The 18,058-nt window shown below is 35.2% G+C and overlaps 4 protein-coding genes, 1 non-coding gene and 1 pseudogene across 6 annotated transcripts; 2 read left to right on the top strand and 4 right to left on the bottom strand.

The window, feature by feature from the left end:
• The first annotated feature begins 371 nt into the window (after window positions 1–371).
• Window positions 372–1,837, top strand: LOC132162899 (peroxidase 15). Its single transcript, XM_059573116.2, has 4 exons — window positions 372–698; window positions 817–1,008; window positions 1,104–1,269; window positions 1,352–1,837. Exons 1-4 carry the CDS (start codon window positions 489–491, stop codon window positions 1,762–1,764), a joined length of 981 nt encoding a protein of 326 aa, XP_059429099.1. The 5' UTR covers window positions 372–488; the 3' UTR covers window positions 1,765–1,837.
• Window positions 1,838–2,603: 766 nt separating this feature from the next.
• LOC148583945 (glutathione S-transferase T3-like) lies at window positions 2,604–3,519 on the bottom strand. Its single transcript, XM_088519057.1, has 3 exons — window positions 3,172–3,519; window positions 2,954–3,085; window positions 2,604–2,768 (listed from the first exon to the last, which is right to left on the bottom strand). The coding sequence occupies exons 1-3, from the start codon at window positions 3,517–3,519 to the stop codon at window positions 2,604–2,606; spliced, it is 645 nt and encodes a 214-aa protein (XP_088375183.1).
• A 4,553-nt stretch (window positions 3,520–8,072) lies between these two features.
• On the top strand, window positions 8,073–9,348 carry LOC132162900 (peroxidase 15-like). The gene is made up of 4 exons (XM_059573117.2): window positions 8,073–8,282; window positions 8,401–8,592; window positions 8,688–8,853; window positions 8,936–9,348. Exons 1-4 carry the CDS (start codon window positions 8,073–8,075, stop codon window positions 9,346–9,348), a joined length of 981 nt encoding a protein of 326 aa, XP_059429100.2.
• Window positions 9,349–10,005: 657 nt separating this feature from the next.
• On the bottom strand, window positions 10,006–11,124 carry LOC132162901 (uncharacterized; annotated as a pseudogene). Its single transcript, XR_009438271.2, has 2 exons — window positions 10,624–11,124; window positions 10,006–10,537 (listed from the first exon to the last, which is right to left on the bottom strand). The product of XR_009438271.2 is annotated as an uncharacterized LOC132162901 (transcript).
• Window positions 11,125–13,118: 1,994 nt separating this feature from the next.
• On the bottom strand, window positions 13,119–17,645 carry THFS (10-formyltetrahydrofolate synthetase). Its single transcript, XM_059573115.2, has 5 exons — window positions 17,342–17,645; window positions 16,921–17,070; window positions 14,920–16,095; window positions 13,999–14,145; window positions 13,119–13,708 (listed from the first exon to the last, which is right to left on the bottom strand). Exons 1-5 carry the CDS (start codon window positions 17,501–17,503, stop codon window positions 13,433–13,435), a joined length of 1,911 nt encoding a protein of 636 aa, XP_059429098.1. The 5' UTR covers window positions 17,504–17,645; the 3' UTR covers window positions 13,119–13,432.
• Window positions 17,646–17,871: 226 nt separating this feature from the next.
• On the bottom strand, window positions 17,872–17,944 carry TRNAA-AGC (transfer RNA alanine (anticodon AGC)). Its single transcript has one exon. It is a non-coding gene; the product is annotated as a tRNA-Ala (tRNA).
• Between the last annotated feature and the right edge of the window lie 114 nt (window positions 17,945–18,058).

The raw sequence follows: 18,058 nt of genomic DNA, 5'->3' as shown, positions 1-18,058 counted from the left end.
TCATGTTAGCTATTATAAAATAAGTGTGGAATCTCTTCTAGCATTAATGCTCGTTACTAAAAATTTTCGCATCCTCCATTAATTGAATATTTCCTATGTTCAAAGAGTTTGCACAAAAGATTATTAGAGTCCCACTATATATCGAATAAAAGAACAAAATTAAAAATTAAAAAAAAAATAAAAATAAAGTATTGTAACAGCCCACATCTTCTGAATATTTCCATTCAAACTTAAAAGTATTATCATTGACTTTTCTAGCCATCTCCATATTTAAGCTCTCAAGGTTAGATAGCTGCCAGCCTGTCACCCATTCACCTGCTGGCCTGGTCACTCTTCCCTTCATAAATAAAGGGTGCATCCCCCGCGTAAGAGCAGCATAAAGTTTGGAATAATCAATCTCTTCATCCAACATTCCAAGCCATTGCCTTCCTTCTTTCCTTTATATATCCTCGATCTCTTTAGCAGAAAGAAAAAAAAACACAACAACTATGTCTTCCTTTTCACTTAAACTGTCAATTATGTTTGCCATATTTTCGTTGTTTTCGAGGTCCAACGCTCAACTGAGCGCCACGTTTTATGATAGCACATGCCCCAACGTGTCAGCCGTTGTACGTGGGGTGATTGAGGAGGCTGCACAAAATGACGTCCGAATTGGCGCCAAACTCATCCGCCTTCATTTCCACGATTGCTTTGTTGACGTGAGTTCATCTCTTTAATTGCACGTTAAAGCTCCCCTGATAGTTTCTTTCATCTTCTTGTTCTTGATTTTTCTTGGCAGCTTACTAACGAATATTTAACTGTATTGGGTACGTGTAGGGTTGTGATGGCTCAGTTTTGCTAGACAACGCTGATGGCATAGATAGCGAGAAAGATGCAGCGCCAAATAACGGCTCATTAGATGGATTTTCGGTGGTTGATGACATCAAAACTGCGGTAGAGAATGTCTGCCCAGGAGTCGTTTCATGCGCAGATATCTTAGCCATTGCTTCTCAGATATCGGTTTCTTTGGTAATTCCACTGCTTCAAAACAATATATAGCATGGACGCGGGTTGCGTTTTTCCTGAATGGTTACAACCATTGACTAACATAGTAATTGTTGCAGGCGGGAGGCCAGACGTGGGAAGTTCAACTGGGAAGAAGAGATAGCAGGACTGCAAACCAAGCAGGAGCTAATAGTAATCTTCCAGGCCCTTCCGAAGGCCTTGCCAATATTACATCCAAATTTAGTAACGTGGGACTTAATACTACTGACGTAGTTGCTTTATCCGGTAAGAATATTATAAACAATATTATTGTTCACACTTATTTATCATTTTTATTTTATATTGATTAATGTGTCGTGTTTTACAGGTGCACATACATTTGGACGGGCACGGTGCGTGTCCTTCAGCGGCCGCCTTTACGACTTCCAAAGTACAGGAAATCCGGATCCTACCATAAATGCGACATACTTGGAAACGCTTCGCCAAACATGTCCTCAAGGCGGGGATGCAAATACGTTAGCCAACCTTGATCAGGCAACGCCGAATGACTTTGATAATAACTACTTCACAAACCTGCAAAACAACAAAGGGCTTCTCCAAAGTGATCAAGAGCTGTTTTCGACAACTGGGGCTGACACAATTGATATTGTAAACCGTTTTGCTAATAATCAGAGTGAATTCTTTGACAGCTTTGGCCAATCAATGATAAAAATGGGAAATATAAGCCCCCTCACAGGAAGCAATGGGGAGATTAGGTCAGATTGCAAAAGGGTCAACTGATCAAGTATAATTTAAAACTAGCTATGAACTTTTTAATTAGGATATTACCAAATGAAATATATATATTTGAATCTGCAAGGAGGTAATGGTCTTTTGTTGGTAGAAGTTTTTGTTTTGTCGTGGTGTTCTATATTGGTAAGTCGAGAGAAGTAGGAACAATATATTGTGTATTTGTTATGATATGTGGGTACAACATATGTATCTTGTTTTTATCTTTTCTGATGAAAATAAAGGAAGAATATGCCAAAAGACCCGGTTCAAATTAATTCCCTTGAGAGATGAGATGAATGGCTAAACAAAGCTGTCTGTTCCAAAAAAAAAAAACCGATATCATTATACTACAATTATATGGTTTTGTATATGGCCCTTATTTTGTAATGTGAATGTTTGTTTATTGGATTCATAAACAATAGAAAAGAAAATAAGCCGAAGGCCTTGAATTTTCTGTGGAAAGTTTCTCTTTTTAGTCGATCAATATGCGGAGAATATGTTGGAAATAGTAAAGTTAGAAATTCTCATCTTGGAATTTTTTGGAAAATAAAAAATAAAAAGAGAGAGAGAGAAATAATTTTCATTGTTATTATTCTTTTCCAAGAAGATTGCTTGAAAAGGTTTTTATAAAAAATTTCAATCACCAACCACATGACTTGTTATATAAAAATTTCAAAGCAATCAAAGGGTTGCTAGCTCAACTGATAACTAAACATCATACCATTGCCTAAAATTGTTCAAAACTAATAACAAAGCAAGATATAGAATGACATTTGATAATTGTTTTACAAAAAGATGAAAGCCAAACTATCTAAATATATAGTAACATGTTTAGTTAAACAATATTACTATTTCCTCAATCGATTTTCAAGGATTTCCATTTGGTGCTGATGAATATATTCTTTTTGGACTTCAAATAAATCACTTGTATCCATAAGCATAATTTTGTCTTGAAGCTTTTCTTGTTTAAATCGAAGTCTCTCTAGCTCATGCTCATGCAAACTGCAAAGTCTCTTTTGCTCATGAATAGATGTTTCTTCAATAAGTTCCATTTTCCTCTCACTACTTTCACTCATTGGTTTATTCAATAGCTCATTTCCGACCGTGCCTAGTTGTTTTTCCAAGTCTACAAAGTAATTGGTGGATCTATTATCTTCCTCTAATTTATTAGATCTAGAGTAGGAGAAAATGTCGTTGCAAATATTCTTTTTCTCAATTTTTTCTTGCCATTAATCCATAGAGGTTGCCACCTCAACACGATCCAACAATATTGTTCAAACTGAAATGAAGTTTTCTCAAATTCTTGAAACATAAGTTTCGCCTTAATAATCTGCAAAATTAAAAAATAGAAAATAATTAGACCCCTATCACTATTGGTGGATTGATGCATCGACACAAATTCAATAAAATTTATACCTTGTCTTGCTCATTCAATTCACTTTCATGCGTTGACTCAATCTGAGCTAAGTATCGACAAAACTTTTTTGTACTCATATGAATTGCTGACCATCGATGCATTAGAGATACCTCAGTACGTTCAGAAATGAATGTCTTATTCTCGTGGAAATACTCCCAAATTCTCCACCAATATGTCTTGTGTTCTTGCTCATTTCCCTTCACCGGATCTAATCTAGTATTTAGCCATGCCAATACAAGGAGATTATCTTCTTTTATTGTAAAGTTGCTACGCCGTAATTTCTTAACACTAGACTCTATTTCAACTAAAGAAGGAGACATTTGACTTACTAGATTTGGAGATCCCATCAATTCATTATCAAGGCAAGACTCCTAGCTCATATAAGAGATTTGTGAAGAAAGCGTCTTCTTGCATTTGGGAATCCATTAACTAAAAAGCAAACAATAGAGTAATTACGAATCAGAAAGATATCATTTAATTGATTAATATTTTAAAGGCTAAGGTTTAAGAATGTCATGGATGAATTCATTGATAGACGTACATCACGCACAATCAGCTGCTAGCTCCAACTTAAATTTATAAGACAACCGCCATAGAAGAACGGAGATCGAGGGGAATCCTGACACAAATCTACCAAAACCTAGTGCAGTATATAGCATATATTACCCTTCAGAGAAGCCTATTAAGGCACATCTTCTCTGATAAGTCACACTAGCTTAGAGCTAGTACTACGCGCTGGGGTTTTTTCTATTTTGTAATTTACTCAAAAAGTCTTTAAAAGATTATCAACAACAATTTTTATTTTTTTCTCTTAATTAGCTACCAAAAATGACAAATGTTCATAAGATCCTTTTAAACCATAGTTTTATTTAATATATATCTAATAAATTTAAAAATTCATAAATTTTAGTTCTTATAAACTGAAACATATTAAATATTTGTTCCCATATATGTAGTTTAAAACGAAATATAAAGGAAAAAAATTCAAAATAAAAACATAGATTAATCAATTATACAAAATGATTGATTCATCATTATGTTCCAACAATGACACCACTTCTCCTCCACTACACAATCGATTATGGTAAACTTTTGTCTTTCAGGAGTTGAACTTTCTCCTCATAAACAATTTTTTTGAGAAATTTTTCTATTACACTGACAAAAATAAAGAAGTGTTCTAATATATATGAGAATATTGATATTTGATTACAGTTATGTTTACTAATTTTGTAAACAAAAGAATGTTAGTAGTTTAATTTTTCTTTTAAAAAGGAAAGAGATAAAAAACACTGGCAGAAATATTGACATAATCTAATTACACATCGTACAAAAAATAATGATAGGAAACTTTTTCACTATCATTTCCCTTAATTCAACGTGAAATTTACAAAAGAAAACTAATCAATTTGAATAAATAATATATAAATTAGTATAAAATTTAAGGGAAAAAAATGGAAGAACATAACCACTTTTTTTTTTCTACAACCATCCTTCACATATATAAAGTAAACGAAACTAATTTTAAGACATACAGGAAAACAAAGACGAAAAAAATCTACACAATGAACATTGACATAATCTAAAAAAGCATCATACACCGTACCAAAAATAATGATAGGAAACTCTTTCACTATCATTTCCTAATTCAATGTGAAATTTACAAAAGAAAAATATTCAATTTGAATAAATAATATATAAATTAGTAGAAAATTTAAGTGATAACAATGGAAGAACATAAATATATTAAATAAAGATAAAATAAAAAACTAAAAATATAATTTAAATAATTGTCTTTTTCTACTGTATATGTTTCCCGATTCCAATGAAACCTTAAAAACCAATGTCGTCCATTAATTAAGCATGTAAACAGATAAAAAAAATTAAATTACTCAATGAACAACAACATGTACAAACTAAAAAATTATCAACCAAAAATAACGATAAGAAACTCTCTCTCACTATTATTTCTTGAATTCAATGTAAAATTTACCAAAGAAAAGAAATCATTTGAATAAAAAATAATATATAAATTAGAAAGAAAAAAAATAAGGGACAAAAAAAAATGGAAGAACATAAGCACCGGAAATAAAGATAAAAAAGGGAAAAAAAAAATTGAAAATACTAATATAATTGAAAATAACTATTCTAGATATAAAAAATAAAAAATAAAAATGTAGTATAATTTTTCATTGAGAAACAACGATTAGAAAATTGAAAATAACTGTTCTAGAAAAAAAATATATATAAACAAAAATAAAAAATAAAAACTGTAGTCTAATTTTTCAAAAATAAAAAATAAAAACTGTAGTCTAATTTTTCATGAAAAACATAAATGCAAAACTCTCTCTCTCTCTCTCTCTCTCTCTCTCTCTCATCTTTTTTTGAATTGATTGTAAAATTTACAAAGGAACATTGAGATATAAATAGAAAGTAAGAGAAGAAGAAGAAAAAATTAGAAAAAATATAAGGGACAAAAACAAAAATGGAAGAACATAAGCACTGAAAATAAAGATAAAAAATAAAAAAATAAATAAAAATAAAATAAAACCGAATAAAATGAAAATACTAATATAATTGAAAATAACTATTCTACTCTTCATTGAGAATAATATAATTTTTCATTGAGAAACAACGATTGGAAAATTGAAAAAAACTGTTCTTGCAAAAAAATAAAATAAAGAAAAAAAATCATTGAGAAACAACGATTAAAAACTCTCTCTACCTCTCTCTTGTCTTTTTCCTGATTTGAGTGTGAAATTGACAGAGGAACATTAAGATATAAATAGAAAGCAAGATAAGAGAAAAGAAATATAAACAGAGAGAGAAAGAGAGAATTTGGAAACCTTTTATTTTTTTCATTAAAACAATTAAATATATTACAAATAAAACTCATATATTTTAATTGTCTCACATTGAGATATGTGAGACATGGTGTGGGAGATGAGATATGTCCGTCGAGATGGGAACAAGGTGGCTCAACATGGTGTGGTTTTATAATCCACCGAAATGTAGTAGTGAATTTTTGCAAGCAGACATCTCTGCTTTGCAAGCTATGCAATAAATATACGGCGTACGCCTTTTGCTAAAAAAAAAAAAAAAGGTCATGCACTCTCCGGCCAGTGTAATAATATATATTTGTCAGAAATAATGTACTTATTAATTTCCCAATAATTAAGCATATTAATTATAGCAAGCTCTTGTGTTGTGGGGCATCAAAGTCCAAAGATGAGGGTAAGAAATTGCTTATTACCAAAAGGAAAAAGTAGGAGTACAAGACAAACTTGAGGCCTTCGCTATCCTAATTAATTAGGTGAAATCGAATGGCTTATATGGAGAGACTCGATGGGTAATGGATCGTAGAGATAAGGCGCAATCCTTAAAGCATGGCTCTCTTGTAATCTTGTGGTATTGTGGACCTAAATGGATCCAATGGAGGATTCCTCTATCTGTGGACTGTGGTCGCTTTTGAATTACCACTAGACTTTAATTTATTTTATGGGCTTCCCCAAGAAAGTGACATGATCATTTCTTTTTTTCTTTTTTTAAGTATAACAAGCAACGGAAGAAACCACACTTAAGAGGAAAGGGGGAGGGGGAAGAATAGGTGGAATGCAACCAAAAATTTTTTTGGTTGTAGTTCAATGCATGTGACCACATTAATTGTGGTCACATTTTATCTTGTAGGCTTCTCAAGAAGAGGAGGCTGATATGGTTGCAAAGGTGTTCGAAATGGTGGAGGAGATTCTCCAATCTTAAGTAATATTGAGATATAAACATAAAGCAAGAGAAGATAAAAAGAAAATTAAATAAAGAGAGTGAAATAGAAAATTTGAAAACCTTTTGTTTTCTTCATTAAAACAATTCAATGCATTACAAATAAACAATCAAAAAATCGGTTCAAACATAAATTATGGGAGAGAGAGAGAGAGAGAGAGAGAGAGAGATTTAAGACATTTAAGTGGAGATAGAGGGAGAGAGAGAGAGACCTACGGATTTATGGGAGAGAGAGTTAAGACAAAAAAAAAAAAAAAAAAAGTTATGGACACGTGTCACAATTCTATGCTCTCTCTGAGCCAAAACTCAGCTTATATATATATAATATATCTCATATATATATATGTCTCCTACTTTTTTTTTTCTTTTGTCTTCCTAGTGGTTAAGCTGGATTATCCATGTGATTGAGTCTAAGATGATCTTTAATCTCCACTGTCAATTAACAGTAGAAAGTAGAAACTATCAAAAGAAGGGATAGGGATATATCCGGATTGATATGGGACACTTTTACGCAAGGGCGAAACTACCTCTAGGCTTGGGGAGACTTCAGCCCCCAAGGCAAGGGGTGGTCCAAAATAATAATAATAATAATAATTAAATATCTTTAAAAATCCTTCCAAGAATTTTTTTAAAATATTTGGCTCACTCAAACTAAATATTCTAGTTCCGTGCCTGCTTTCACGTATGACGTGTTTCGGGTATAATCATATAGGCTTGTTTGACTAGCTGCATGTTGCATTTCTTAATCATTGAATCTTTCTTGCTGTCCATTTCGAACATGATTTTTTTTATAATTTCTGTTGTGATAGCTATTAAATCACGATTTATGTCAAAAAGCTAACTAAAAAAAAAATTTATTAATTTATTTATTTATATTTTAATACTTTTTCCTACTAAATGACGAAAATAATTTATATTTATGGTTGACCGTTCTAGCCAGCCGCATAATTTAGCTCTCACGGTTAGATATAGCTGCCACCCATTCACCTGCTGGCCTGGTGGTCACTCTTCCCTATATAAATAAAGGGTGGAATAATCAATCTCTTCATCCAACATTCCAATCCATAGCTTTCCTTCTTTCCTTTATATATCATCTCTTTAGCAGAAGGAAAAAAACACAACAACTATGTCTTCCTTTTCACTTAAACTGTCAATTATGTTTGCCATATTTTCGTTGTTTTCGAGGTCCAACGCTCAACTGAGTGCCACATTTTATGATAGCACATGCCCCAACGTGTTAGCCGTTGTAGGTGGGGTGATTGAGCAGGCTGCACAAAATGACGTCCGAATTGGCGCCAAACTCATCCGCCTTCATTTCCACGATTGCTTTGTTGACGTGAGTTCATCTCTTTAATTGCACGTTAAAGCTCCCCTGATAGTTTCTTTCATCTTCTTTTTCTTGATTTTTCTTGGCAGCTTACTAACGAATATTTAACTGTATTGGGTACGTGAAGGGCTGTGATGGCTCAGTTTTGCTAGACAACGCTGATGGCATAGACAGCGAGAAAGATGCAACTCCAAATAGTGGCTCATTAGACGGATTTCCGGTGGTTGATGACATCAAAACTGCGGTAGAGAATGTCTGCCCAGGAGTTGTTTCATGCGCAGATATCTTAGCCATTGCTTCTCAGATATCGGTTTCTTTGGTAATTCCACTGCTTCAAAAAGATATATAGCGTGGACGCGGCTTGCGTTTTTCCTGAATCATCACAACCAGTGACTAACATAGTAATTGTTGCAGGCAGGAGGCCAGACGTGGGAAGTTCAACTGGGAAGAAGAGATAGCAGGACTGCAAACCGAGCAGGAGCTAATAGTAATCTTCCAAGCCCTTCGGAAGGCCTCGCCAATATTACATCCAAATTTAGTAACATGGGACTTGATACCACTGACGTAGTTGCTTTATCCGGTAAGAATATTATAAGCAATGTTATTGTTCACACTTATTTATCATTTTTATTTTATATTGACTAGCGTGCCGTGTTTTACAGGTGCACATACATTTGGACGGGCACGGTGCGTGTCCTTCAGCGGCCGCCTTTATGACTTCCAAAGCACTGGAAACCCGGATCCTACCACAGACGCAACGTACTTGGAAACGCTTCGCCAAACATGTCCTCAAGGCGGGGATGCAAATACATTAGCTGACCTTGATCAGACGACATCGAATGACTTTGATAATAACTACTTCACAAACCTGCAAAACAACAAAGGGCTTCTCCAAAGTGATCAAGAGTTGTTTTCAACAATTGGGGCTGACACAATTGATATTGTAAACCGTTTTGCTAATTGTCAAAGTGAATTCTTTGACAGCTTTGGCCAATCAATGATAAAAATGGGAAATATAAGCCCTCTCACAGGAAGCAATGGGGAGATTAGGTCAGATTGCAAAAGGGTCAACTGATCAAGTATAATTTGAAACTAGCTATGAACTTTTTAATTAGGATATTACCAAATGATATATATATATATGAATCCGCAAGGAGGTAATGGTCTTTTGTTGGTAGAAGTTTTTGTTTTGTCGTGGTGTTCTATATTGGTAAGTCGAGAGAAGTAGATACAATTGTGTATTTGTTATGATATGTGGGTACAACATAAGTATCTTGTTTTTATCTTTTCTGATGAAAATAAAGGAAAAATGTGCCAAAAGACCCGGTTCAAATTAATTCCCTTGAGAGATGAGATGAATGGCTAAACAAAGCTGTCTGTTCCAAAAAAAATAAAAAATATGTTGGAAATAGTAAAGTTAGAAATTCTCATCTTGGAATTTTTTGGAAAATAAAAAATAAAAAGAGAGAGAGAGAGAGAGAGAAAGAATTCATTTTCATTGTTATTATTCTTTTCCAAGCAGATTGCTAGAAAAGGTTTTTATACAAAATTTCAATCACCAACTACATGACTTGTTATATAAAAATTTCAAAGCAATCAAAGGGTTGCTAGCGCAACTGATAACTAAACATCATACCATTGCTTAAAATTGTTCAAAACTAATAACAAAGCAAGAAATAGAATGACATTTGATAATTGTTTTACAAAAAGATGAAAGCCAAACTATCTAAATATATAGTAACATGTTTAGTTAAACAATATTACTATTTCCTCAATCGATTTTCAAGGATTTCCATTTGGCGCTGATGAATATATTCTTTTTGGACGTCAGATAAACCACTTGCATCCATAAGCATAATTTTGTCCTCTTCTCTCACTTGTTCCACTTGAAGCTTTTCTTGTTTAAATCGAAGTCTCTCTAGCTCATGCTCATGCAAACTACAAAGTCTTTTTTGCTCTTGAATAGATGTTTCTTCAATAAGTTCCATTTTCCTCTCACTATTTTCACACATTGGTTTATTCAATAGCTCATTTCCGACCTTGCCTAGTGGTACCTCCAAATCTACAAAGTGATTCGTGGAGCTATTATCTTCCTCTAAAGTTATCAGATCTAGAGTATGAGAAAATGTCATTGCAAATATTCTTTTTCTTGATTTTTTCTTGCCATTAATCCATAGAGGTTGGCACCTCAACACGATCCAACAATGTTCAAACTGAAATAAAGTTTTCTCAAATTCTTGAAACATAAGTTTCGCCTTAATAATCTGCAAAATTAAGAAATAGAAAATAATTAGACACCTATCACCATTGGTGGATTGATGCATTGACACAAATTCAATAAAATGTATACCTTGACTTGCTCATTCAATCCACTTTCATGCGTTAGCTCAGAAACTTTTTTGTACTTGTACGAATTGCTGACCATCGATGCGTTAGAGATACCTCAGTACGTTCAGAAATGAATGTCTTATTCTCGTGGAAATACTCCCAAATTCTCCACCAATATGTCTTGTGTTCCTGCTCATTTCTTTTCACCGGATCTAAACTAGTATTTAGCCACGCTAATACAAGGAGATTATCTTCTTTTATTGTGAAGTTGCTACGCCATGATTTCTTAGCACTAGACTCTATTTCAACTTGAGACGGAGACATTTGACTTATTAGATTTGGAGATCCCATCAATTCATTATCAAGGCAAGACTCCTCATATAAGAGATTTGTGACGAAAGAGTCTTCTTGCATTTGGGAATCCATTAACTAAAATGCAAACAATAGAGTAATTAGGAATGAGAAAGATTATAACTTGTTGAAAACCATTACTATTATATGATAAATTCCAACATAATTGTGATAATTACTAGTGGGGGCACCACAAGGACGAGCAAATGAGTTCGACAAGATTGTACAATAAATAGTTGAAAATCCAACGTTTCCATCAATCGTAGGTTCAATGCCAATACACAGTTGTAGCAGGAGTGATTTCATCTTATTTTTTGCACATTTTCTTTCCTTGGTAACCAAACTAGGAAAAAGAAAAATGGAAAAAATAAACAATGGGGCAAAATTAAAACATTGTAAATTTCTGTTATTATTATTTGTTATTGTATTATACGAATCAAAGCGTGGAAATGCAAAATTCCAGTGAACAAGAAAACTCACTTAGAGATTGTCTAGCAAGAACATTTCAAAATATCTTCCAAGATCAACAGGAAGTTCAATTCCTTTCGATTAGAGTTCTTTAGCTTAGTTCTAGAAACCTCTAAACTCTAATGGCAACATTCAGAACAACAGAAGACCAGCTAAAGAACTCTTAATGGCAACATGACAACAACTGCACCATAGAGATTTTCTATCATTAATTCTCAACCTATGAAAAAAAAAAAACAAAATCTTAAAACAAACCCCAATTCTATTTAGCATCAGCTGCAACTACCCAACCCTGCAAACATCATCTTCCACAATTTTGCACAAAGAAGCTGGAAAGTAACTCCGTAAAAAGTACTTAGAACACATTACAGCAAGACTTACTCATGGCTATCACAACAAAAGGAACCAAAACCCATTAACTCTTTAACCAATAACCAGTGCACAAGTATAAGTTCACTCAATATAGCATAAGATTCACAGTTATCTGCAATATTCTGGCATACCCAAAAAACAAGCAGCACTCGAAAACACATAAAACCCATTCAAAAAGCCAAGAACCAACTACTAAACTGACACAACACTGCTAAATCCAAATATAAAACAAACCAAATTGCTGAAGCTAGTTAAACCATCTATTTCAAACCATCAGTCATCAAATTACTACCTACAGCACAAAGAAGAATGATAATGCTAAAATTAAAGAATCAAAGCACGCCATCTTCAGCATACATACACATTCAACTCGCACTCAACCCAGAACCCCGTTTGGGTAACCACTCATTCCACAACCCACTCCAAAACCCAATTCACCAAACTCTACAGAGGCACCAACTTTTGCACTGAAAACCGAACCATAGCCCAATATCTCAGAGTATATATGTACTAAGGGTATTTTAGTCTTTGTATAGCCTTTGGGGTTATTATATTATTTTTGCTTGTTTTGTCTTTTTCTCTTACAGAACTTTATGCGAAAATGAAAACAGAGCAACCAGCGTGCGGCTGTTGCTCTCATTCTGTCTTTTGTTCTTTAATTGTCACGAGTTGTGCAAAACTATCAGGGTCAGCTGATATTAATACAAATAAACAAATACCCACAAAAGTACCAACCAAGAAATGAGCAGAAAACAGAGAAAAACACAGTACCAAGATGAAGAGAGGCTTTGGAGCGGTGGTGTGCTCGTTTTACTCACAGAGAGCACCTTCGTGAGGGAGAAAGAGCTGCAGATGGAGGCTTTGGAGTGGAGGAGTGAGAGAGAGATAATGTTAAAAAAGAAATGAAGATGCTACGGCTGTTCTTCACTTGTGAAGAGTCACCGTAGCATTATGTTGGTTTAAAAATTTTGAAGAGTGCGCGGGAATGGAGTTTTGGGGTCTTAATAGCCAAAATTTAAATATTTTGGTCTTTTAGAGTCTATTGGAGATACTCTTGCTCGCTAGAATGGATAACTAAATAGGAGTTGACTAGGAACGAGGAAGAAACAGAATCCAAATCCAGAACCTTGAATTATAAATTTTAGTATGAAGGAACATTAGAGGATACCACGTCGTTGCCAGGAGTTCGTTGAGCATTATTAGACAAGTGGAATATATTCCACTCAAACACATAGTAGAAAATAAAGACATCCCCCCCCCAAAGGGGGCCTAAGACATTAATTACTCAAACAAAGGTCTTTGGACAAATCTTACCCATATTTGAAAGAAAGGAAAATAAACAGGATTCTTATTTCATAAATGAAAGTTAAATTACATACCATTTAAATAATGGTCTTTAGGACATATTTTACCCAGATCAGGAGCAAAATAAACCTTTTTTTTTTTTTTTATTTGAGACTTTAAGTTGCACTGTTTAGTCATACAGAGCACTGACTAAACAGGCAAGTTTGGCAGAGAAAGTTCAGAAAAGATGTGTGGGGAGGGAGCCCATGAAACTGTGACATTATCCTATAAACTTTTGGAAAGGGCTGCGTAAACAAGCAAGTACAACACATAATTGGGAAGAGGTTTGTTGAGCTTTAAGAGAGACCAATAACCTTTCCAGTGGCTGTGTCAAGATCAATGTCGTAAAAGCAAGGCCTTGTTGGGAGCCCTGGCATTGTACTCATTGTCCCAACTAAAGGATAAATAAAGCCAGCTCCAATGCTAGCCCTCACATCCCTTATTGGCAAGATAAATCCACTTGGGGCTCCCTTCTCAGAGGCATTGTGTGAAAAAGAATACTGTGTTTTCGCCATGCAGATCGGTAGACCAGAAAACCCTTGCCTGCTGTACATCTCAATCTGCTTCTCTGCCTATTTACACAAAGAGAGAGCCAAATCAATGAGCTTATAATTTTTTAGATATCAAGAAAAAAAAAAAAACAAAACAAAACAAAGAAAGAAAGGTCACAGAATCGGCTGGTAAGTAAAATTCAAACAACAGAAAAGAAGAAAGAAAGAAAGAAATCCTATTGTCAGCCTTTGCGTACATCTCAATATTTATGTCCAACTTGAGACAAAAACCTATAAAAGATAGGATTTGAAAAAATTGATCATGAAATTAGAAAGTGAACTAAAACAATAATAAAGGAGTCAGGAGTTACCTGCTCAGAGAATTCAACACCACTGGCACCATATGACTTGGCTATTGCCTCTATTTTTTCTTTGATACCAATATCCAAAGGATATAAGAACCTTAATGGTTGTGTGACATTCTCACAAGCTCTTTGAACTGAGATCCCGAGGTCAACCTGAAAATCATGATAATGTTTATCAATTACTAAAAAAGCCCATCTCTTGCAAGTTTAAAAATATGAACTGTCATCTACATAGGCACAGGGAGGAGAGAAATTCAGGATTTGACTGCTGCCAGCAATTCCATCTTCTCGGTTCAACAGATGCAATAGACAACAAACAATGACATACCAGTGTTGTTAAAAGCGCACCTAGGTGTGCTTAGAGCGCAGAGCTCCAAGATCAAACGCTACTGATACCTGAAGTGAAGTGTGTTTATTGAAGTGATCCCAAAATGCACTAAAAAGCATCCTTTTTTTCTTTTTAAATTAATGGTTGCATCACGAAGCAATGGCAATGGACCATTGATTTGTCATGCAAACACTGCTCTTCCAGTGTGCTACAATGGACCATTAATTTGTCATGCAAACACTACTCTTCCAGTGTGCTACAACACAAACATATATCTCATTATAAATCAAAACCTACGGCTCACTCTCTCTCTCTATTTTGCTGCTTCTTTTTCTTCTCGACCCATCCACATCACCCCCGACCCCCCTCTTTCTATTCAAGGAAAGAATTCTTTTATCTTTTGTCCTTGCAAATTTTTGGGCAACCTTTTTGGGACTAAAACAGACTACAACAAGATTGATGAGGACATACTGGTTATTGTCGTACGCATTAATGTTTCTCTTACATGTTCTTATATTTTTCCATTTTTATGTCTTGGTGCGTAGAGAGTGATGGTCTCTTGATTATTTAAGACTAATTAAGGGAACACAGTGACTAACCGCTCCTTTTCCACCATGTGCATGATGAGTACAAATTACTGCATCATATGCCCCAGCAGCCAAAGCTGCATTTCTGACTGCGTTGAGTTCTGCCTCAGTATCAGTAGAGAACTTGTTCACAGCAACAACGACATTCACACTATAAGCCTTTGTGTTCAAAATATGCCTGGCCAGATTCACACAACCTGCTTCAACAAGAGCCACATTCTCAGTTAAGTAGGCACGATCAAGAGACTTCCCAGCAACAACTTCTGGCCCGCCACCATGCATTTTCAAGGCCCTTATTGTAGCCACAATAACAGCACACTGAGGTGTCAAACCACTATATCGGCATTTTATATTCATGAACTTCTCAGTTCCAATATCAGCACCAAAACCTGCTTCAGTGACCACAAACCCTCCAGGCCCCACCAGCTTTAATGCAATTTTATCAGCCACAATAGAAGAATTCCCATGAGCAATATTTGCAAAAGGACCAGCGTGAACAAGAACTGGGGTTCCCTCAAGAGTCTGCATTAAGGTAGGGTTAATAGCATCCTTCATTAGCACAGTCAAAGCACCTCCAACTCCAAGATCATCGGCAGTTATAGGGTCACCAGCCTTGCTATTTCCAATTACCATCTTCCCAAGCCTCTCTCTCATATCAGCTAGAGATGTTGTGAGTGCCAAAACTGCCATGATTTCACTGGCAACTGAGATATCAAATCCTGTTTCTCTCACCATCCCTTTTTCTTCTGAGCCCTGGCCAATAGTAATCTTCCTCAAGAATCGGTCATTAACATCCATTACTCTTCTCCATGTGATCGAATCAGGGTCAATGTCAAGTCTAGCAAATTTTTTAACTTCTTGTGGTGTAAGATCCTCAGGCCTGGTCTTTGAGATACCAAGCTTCTTCAGACGCCTAAACATGATGTCACCAAAGCAACGTTTTCCTTCTTTGTTTGGTGGGCATAAACGGTTTAAGAGAGCCTTGTCTGATTGGGTTGACTCGTGGAAAATCCGGGTATCAATGGCAGCAGCTAGAAGATTGTTTGCAGCTGTAATTGCATGAATGTCTCCTGTTAGATGAAGATTGAACTCATCCATTGGGATCACTTGACTGTAACCACCACCTGCCGCACCCCCTTTGATTCCAAAAGTAGGTCCTTGTGATGGTTGACGAAGGCAGGTAACAACCTAACATCAGAAACACAGCTGATCAGAAAATTGTCTAACATGCTCCCAGTATAGAGTAACTAAATTGTGAGATGTGATGTGAATATTTTATACATCCAAGCAATCATTAATATAATTCAAAATTCTTGTTTGATTACAAGAACCAGTCAACAAAAATTTTCAAGTTTGATAACCAGAACCATAATTAACACAATCAAATCTTCTCAGATGAAGTGTGAATAAAAACTTCAGATAAAAAAGCAATAAAATTATATTAGCTTGGTTCATTTGCACCAACTCCTGCATTTCTTCTATTCTTAGCATACAAGAAATACAGCTTCTATGGAAACGGTCTTTATATTGTGGGAAAACTACATTTGCACCCCTTTAATTACACCATCATTTTTACAATGTCCCTCACAATGTACCAATGAGGCTGCAATGGAGTTGCAATGTCCCCTTCTGCAACCCAAAATACACTCAATAAGATAAAAAATGACACCTTTTTTTCTATATTTTTTATTTTATGGAGAGTATCTGTATTGCAAAAAGGATGGTAGTTAGAGGGGATAAACGAAGTTAACCCTCATATTTTTGTTATCCTCTCTAATGTTTGAGAGCAATTTCTCGAACATTGAGTAGGCACAATCTCAACTTGGAGTGATCGATAGTGTCATTCTCCAAAATAAAAGTCCATATAAGATGGTTAAAGCTTATTGGGGAATCTAATTCAAGACTTCACCTGATTGAAGTCAACATATAGATATGATCAAAATGTAAGTACTAAAACAATTACCATTTTTTATGAATAAAACAATTACCTTTTTTTATGAATAAAACAATTACCTTCTTATCAAGAAAAGCTCCCAATGCTTGACAAAGCCCAACAGTAGTAGTAGACTTGCCTTCTCCAAGAGGAGTAGGAGTAATCCCTCCAACCACCACATAGTATCCGTCTGTAGATCCTTCAAGCTCGTCAATCACAGATAACAAAACCTGCACAGTAAAACACCCAGAAACATTCAATCCACAACACCTTACATAAAACAAAAACTGAGCCAATCTTCCATCCGCTTGGTCTATCATTGCCTTCTCGATTGAAAAGAAAAGAAAATTCAAGCAAAAACAAAACAAAACAAAACAAACCCAGGTCAATCAAACCAATGTTCTTGTTCTCAACCAAAGAAATAAAAAATAGAAACTTTATAATAAAAGACAAAAAAAAAAAAAACAATTGCATTGAAGCAGAGCTTGAGTAGATAATCACCTTGGCCTTGTATTTCCCATAAAGATCATAGTGGTCGGGACTCAAATTGAGCTCCTTGGCAATCTCAGATATGTGGAGAGGCTCAACCGAGTGGGCAATGTCTATGTCTGCTGGGACAGGCGACGCCACCTGCAGCTGCCTCGCTGCCTTTGATGAGCTCATTTTCAATATTTCAATTTTCTGGGTTCAAATGTTTTTGTGGGCTTTTCTAGTTTTGCTTTCTCTTTTCGTGATCTGAAACATGTGAGGCAGAGAGATTCCGAGAAACATTGATTTGTGTGTACTTTATCGTGTGGGGCAGAGCAGAGAAGAAGGGACAAGTGATAGGGTGACAATGCTACATGTGAAGGCATAGCTGTGACCACCTATAACCATTGGATGTTGAGTAAAAGGACGGTATTGTGGGTATCCATGTAAGGTGGACGATGATGATTGATGGGGGTGGGCTGTGATTGTCGTAGCTGTGATCTTAGGTTATTGGCGGTGGATTCTGAATAATTTAAGAAAGTTGACCCAAAAAACAAAAATAATGGAGATGCGGGGTATCGATCCCCGTACCTCTCGCATGCTAAGCGAGCGCTCTACCATCTGAGCTACATCCCCTTCATTTGGACAAGGATGAGGATGCAAAGCTTATAATCCTTATTTATAATAGGGTTTTCACTTTCGTTTTGGCCGAGCCATGTTGGCACCCTCAAAGATTTTAAAAAATTCATT

Source organism: Corylus avellana, chromosome 8, assembly GCF_965113065.1.
Source record: "Corylus avellana chromosome 8, dhCorAvel1.hap1.2, whole genome shotgun sequence".
NCBI classification, from domain to species: Eukaryota; Viridiplantae; Streptophyta; class Magnoliopsida; order Fagales; family Betulaceae; genus Corylus; species Corylus avellana.
Note: the sequence above shows the minus strand (reverse complement) of the source record. Positions and strands in the feature narration are given on the sequence as shown.

What these genes read in the sequence shown, in the direction of transcription:
- LOC132162899 (XM_059573116.2), top strand. Translation starts at nt 489, where the DNA reads ATGTCTTCCTTTTCACTTAAACTGTCAATTATGTTTGCCATATTTTCG. An exon ending in CTCAGATATCGGTTTCTTTG is followed by an intron (nt 1,009 to 1,103) that starts GTAATTCCACTG and finishes TAATTGTTGCAG; the next exon opens with GCGGGAGGCCAGACGTGGGA. An exon ending in TGACGTAGTTGCTTTATCCG is followed by an intron (nt 1,270 to 1,351) that starts GTAAGAATATTA and finishes CGTGTTTTACAG; the next exon opens with GTGCACATACATTTGGACGG.
- LOC148583945 (XM_088519057.1), bottom strand. Translation starts at nt 3,519, where the DNA reads ATGGGATCTCCAAATCTAGTAAGTCAAATGTCTCCTTCTTTAGTTGAA. An exon ending in AATTGAATGAGCAAGACAAG is followed by an intron (nt 3,086 to 3,171) that starts GTATAAATTTTA and finishes TTAATTTTGCAG; the next exon opens with ATTATTAAGGCGAAACTTAT. An exon ending in AATTGAGAAAAAGAATATTT is followed by an intron (nt 2,769 to 2,953) that starts GCAACGACATTT and finishes CATGAGCAAAAG; the next exon opens with AGACTTTGCAGTTTGCATGA.
- LOC132162900 (XM_059573117.2), top strand. Translation starts at nt 8,073, where the DNA reads ATGTCTTCCTTTTCACTTAAACTGTCAATTATGTTTGCCATATTTTCG. An exon ending in CTCAGATATCGGTTTCTTTG is followed by an intron (nt 8,593 to 8,687) that starts GTAATTCCACTG and finishes TAATTGTTGCAG; the next exon opens with GCAGGAGGCCAGACGTGGGA. An exon ending in TGACGTAGTTGCTTTATCCG is followed by an intron (nt 8,854 to 8,935) that starts GTAAGAATATTA and finishes CGTGTTTTACAG; the next exon opens with GTGCACATACATTTGGACGG.
- THFS (XM_059573115.2), bottom strand. Translation starts at nt 17,503, where the DNA reads ATGAGCTCATCAAAGGCAGCGAGGCAGCTGCAGGTGGCGTCGCCTGTC. An exon ending in GAGCTTTTCTTGATAAGAAG is followed by an intron (nt 16,096 to 16,920) that starts GTAATTGTTTTA and finishes TTCTGATGTTAG; the next exon opens with GTTGTTACCTGCCTTCGTCA. An exon ending in CACATGGTGGAAAAGGAGCG is followed by an intron (nt 14,146 to 14,919) that starts GTTAGTCACTGT and finishes CATGATTTTCAG; the next exon opens with GTTGACCTCGGGATCTCAGT.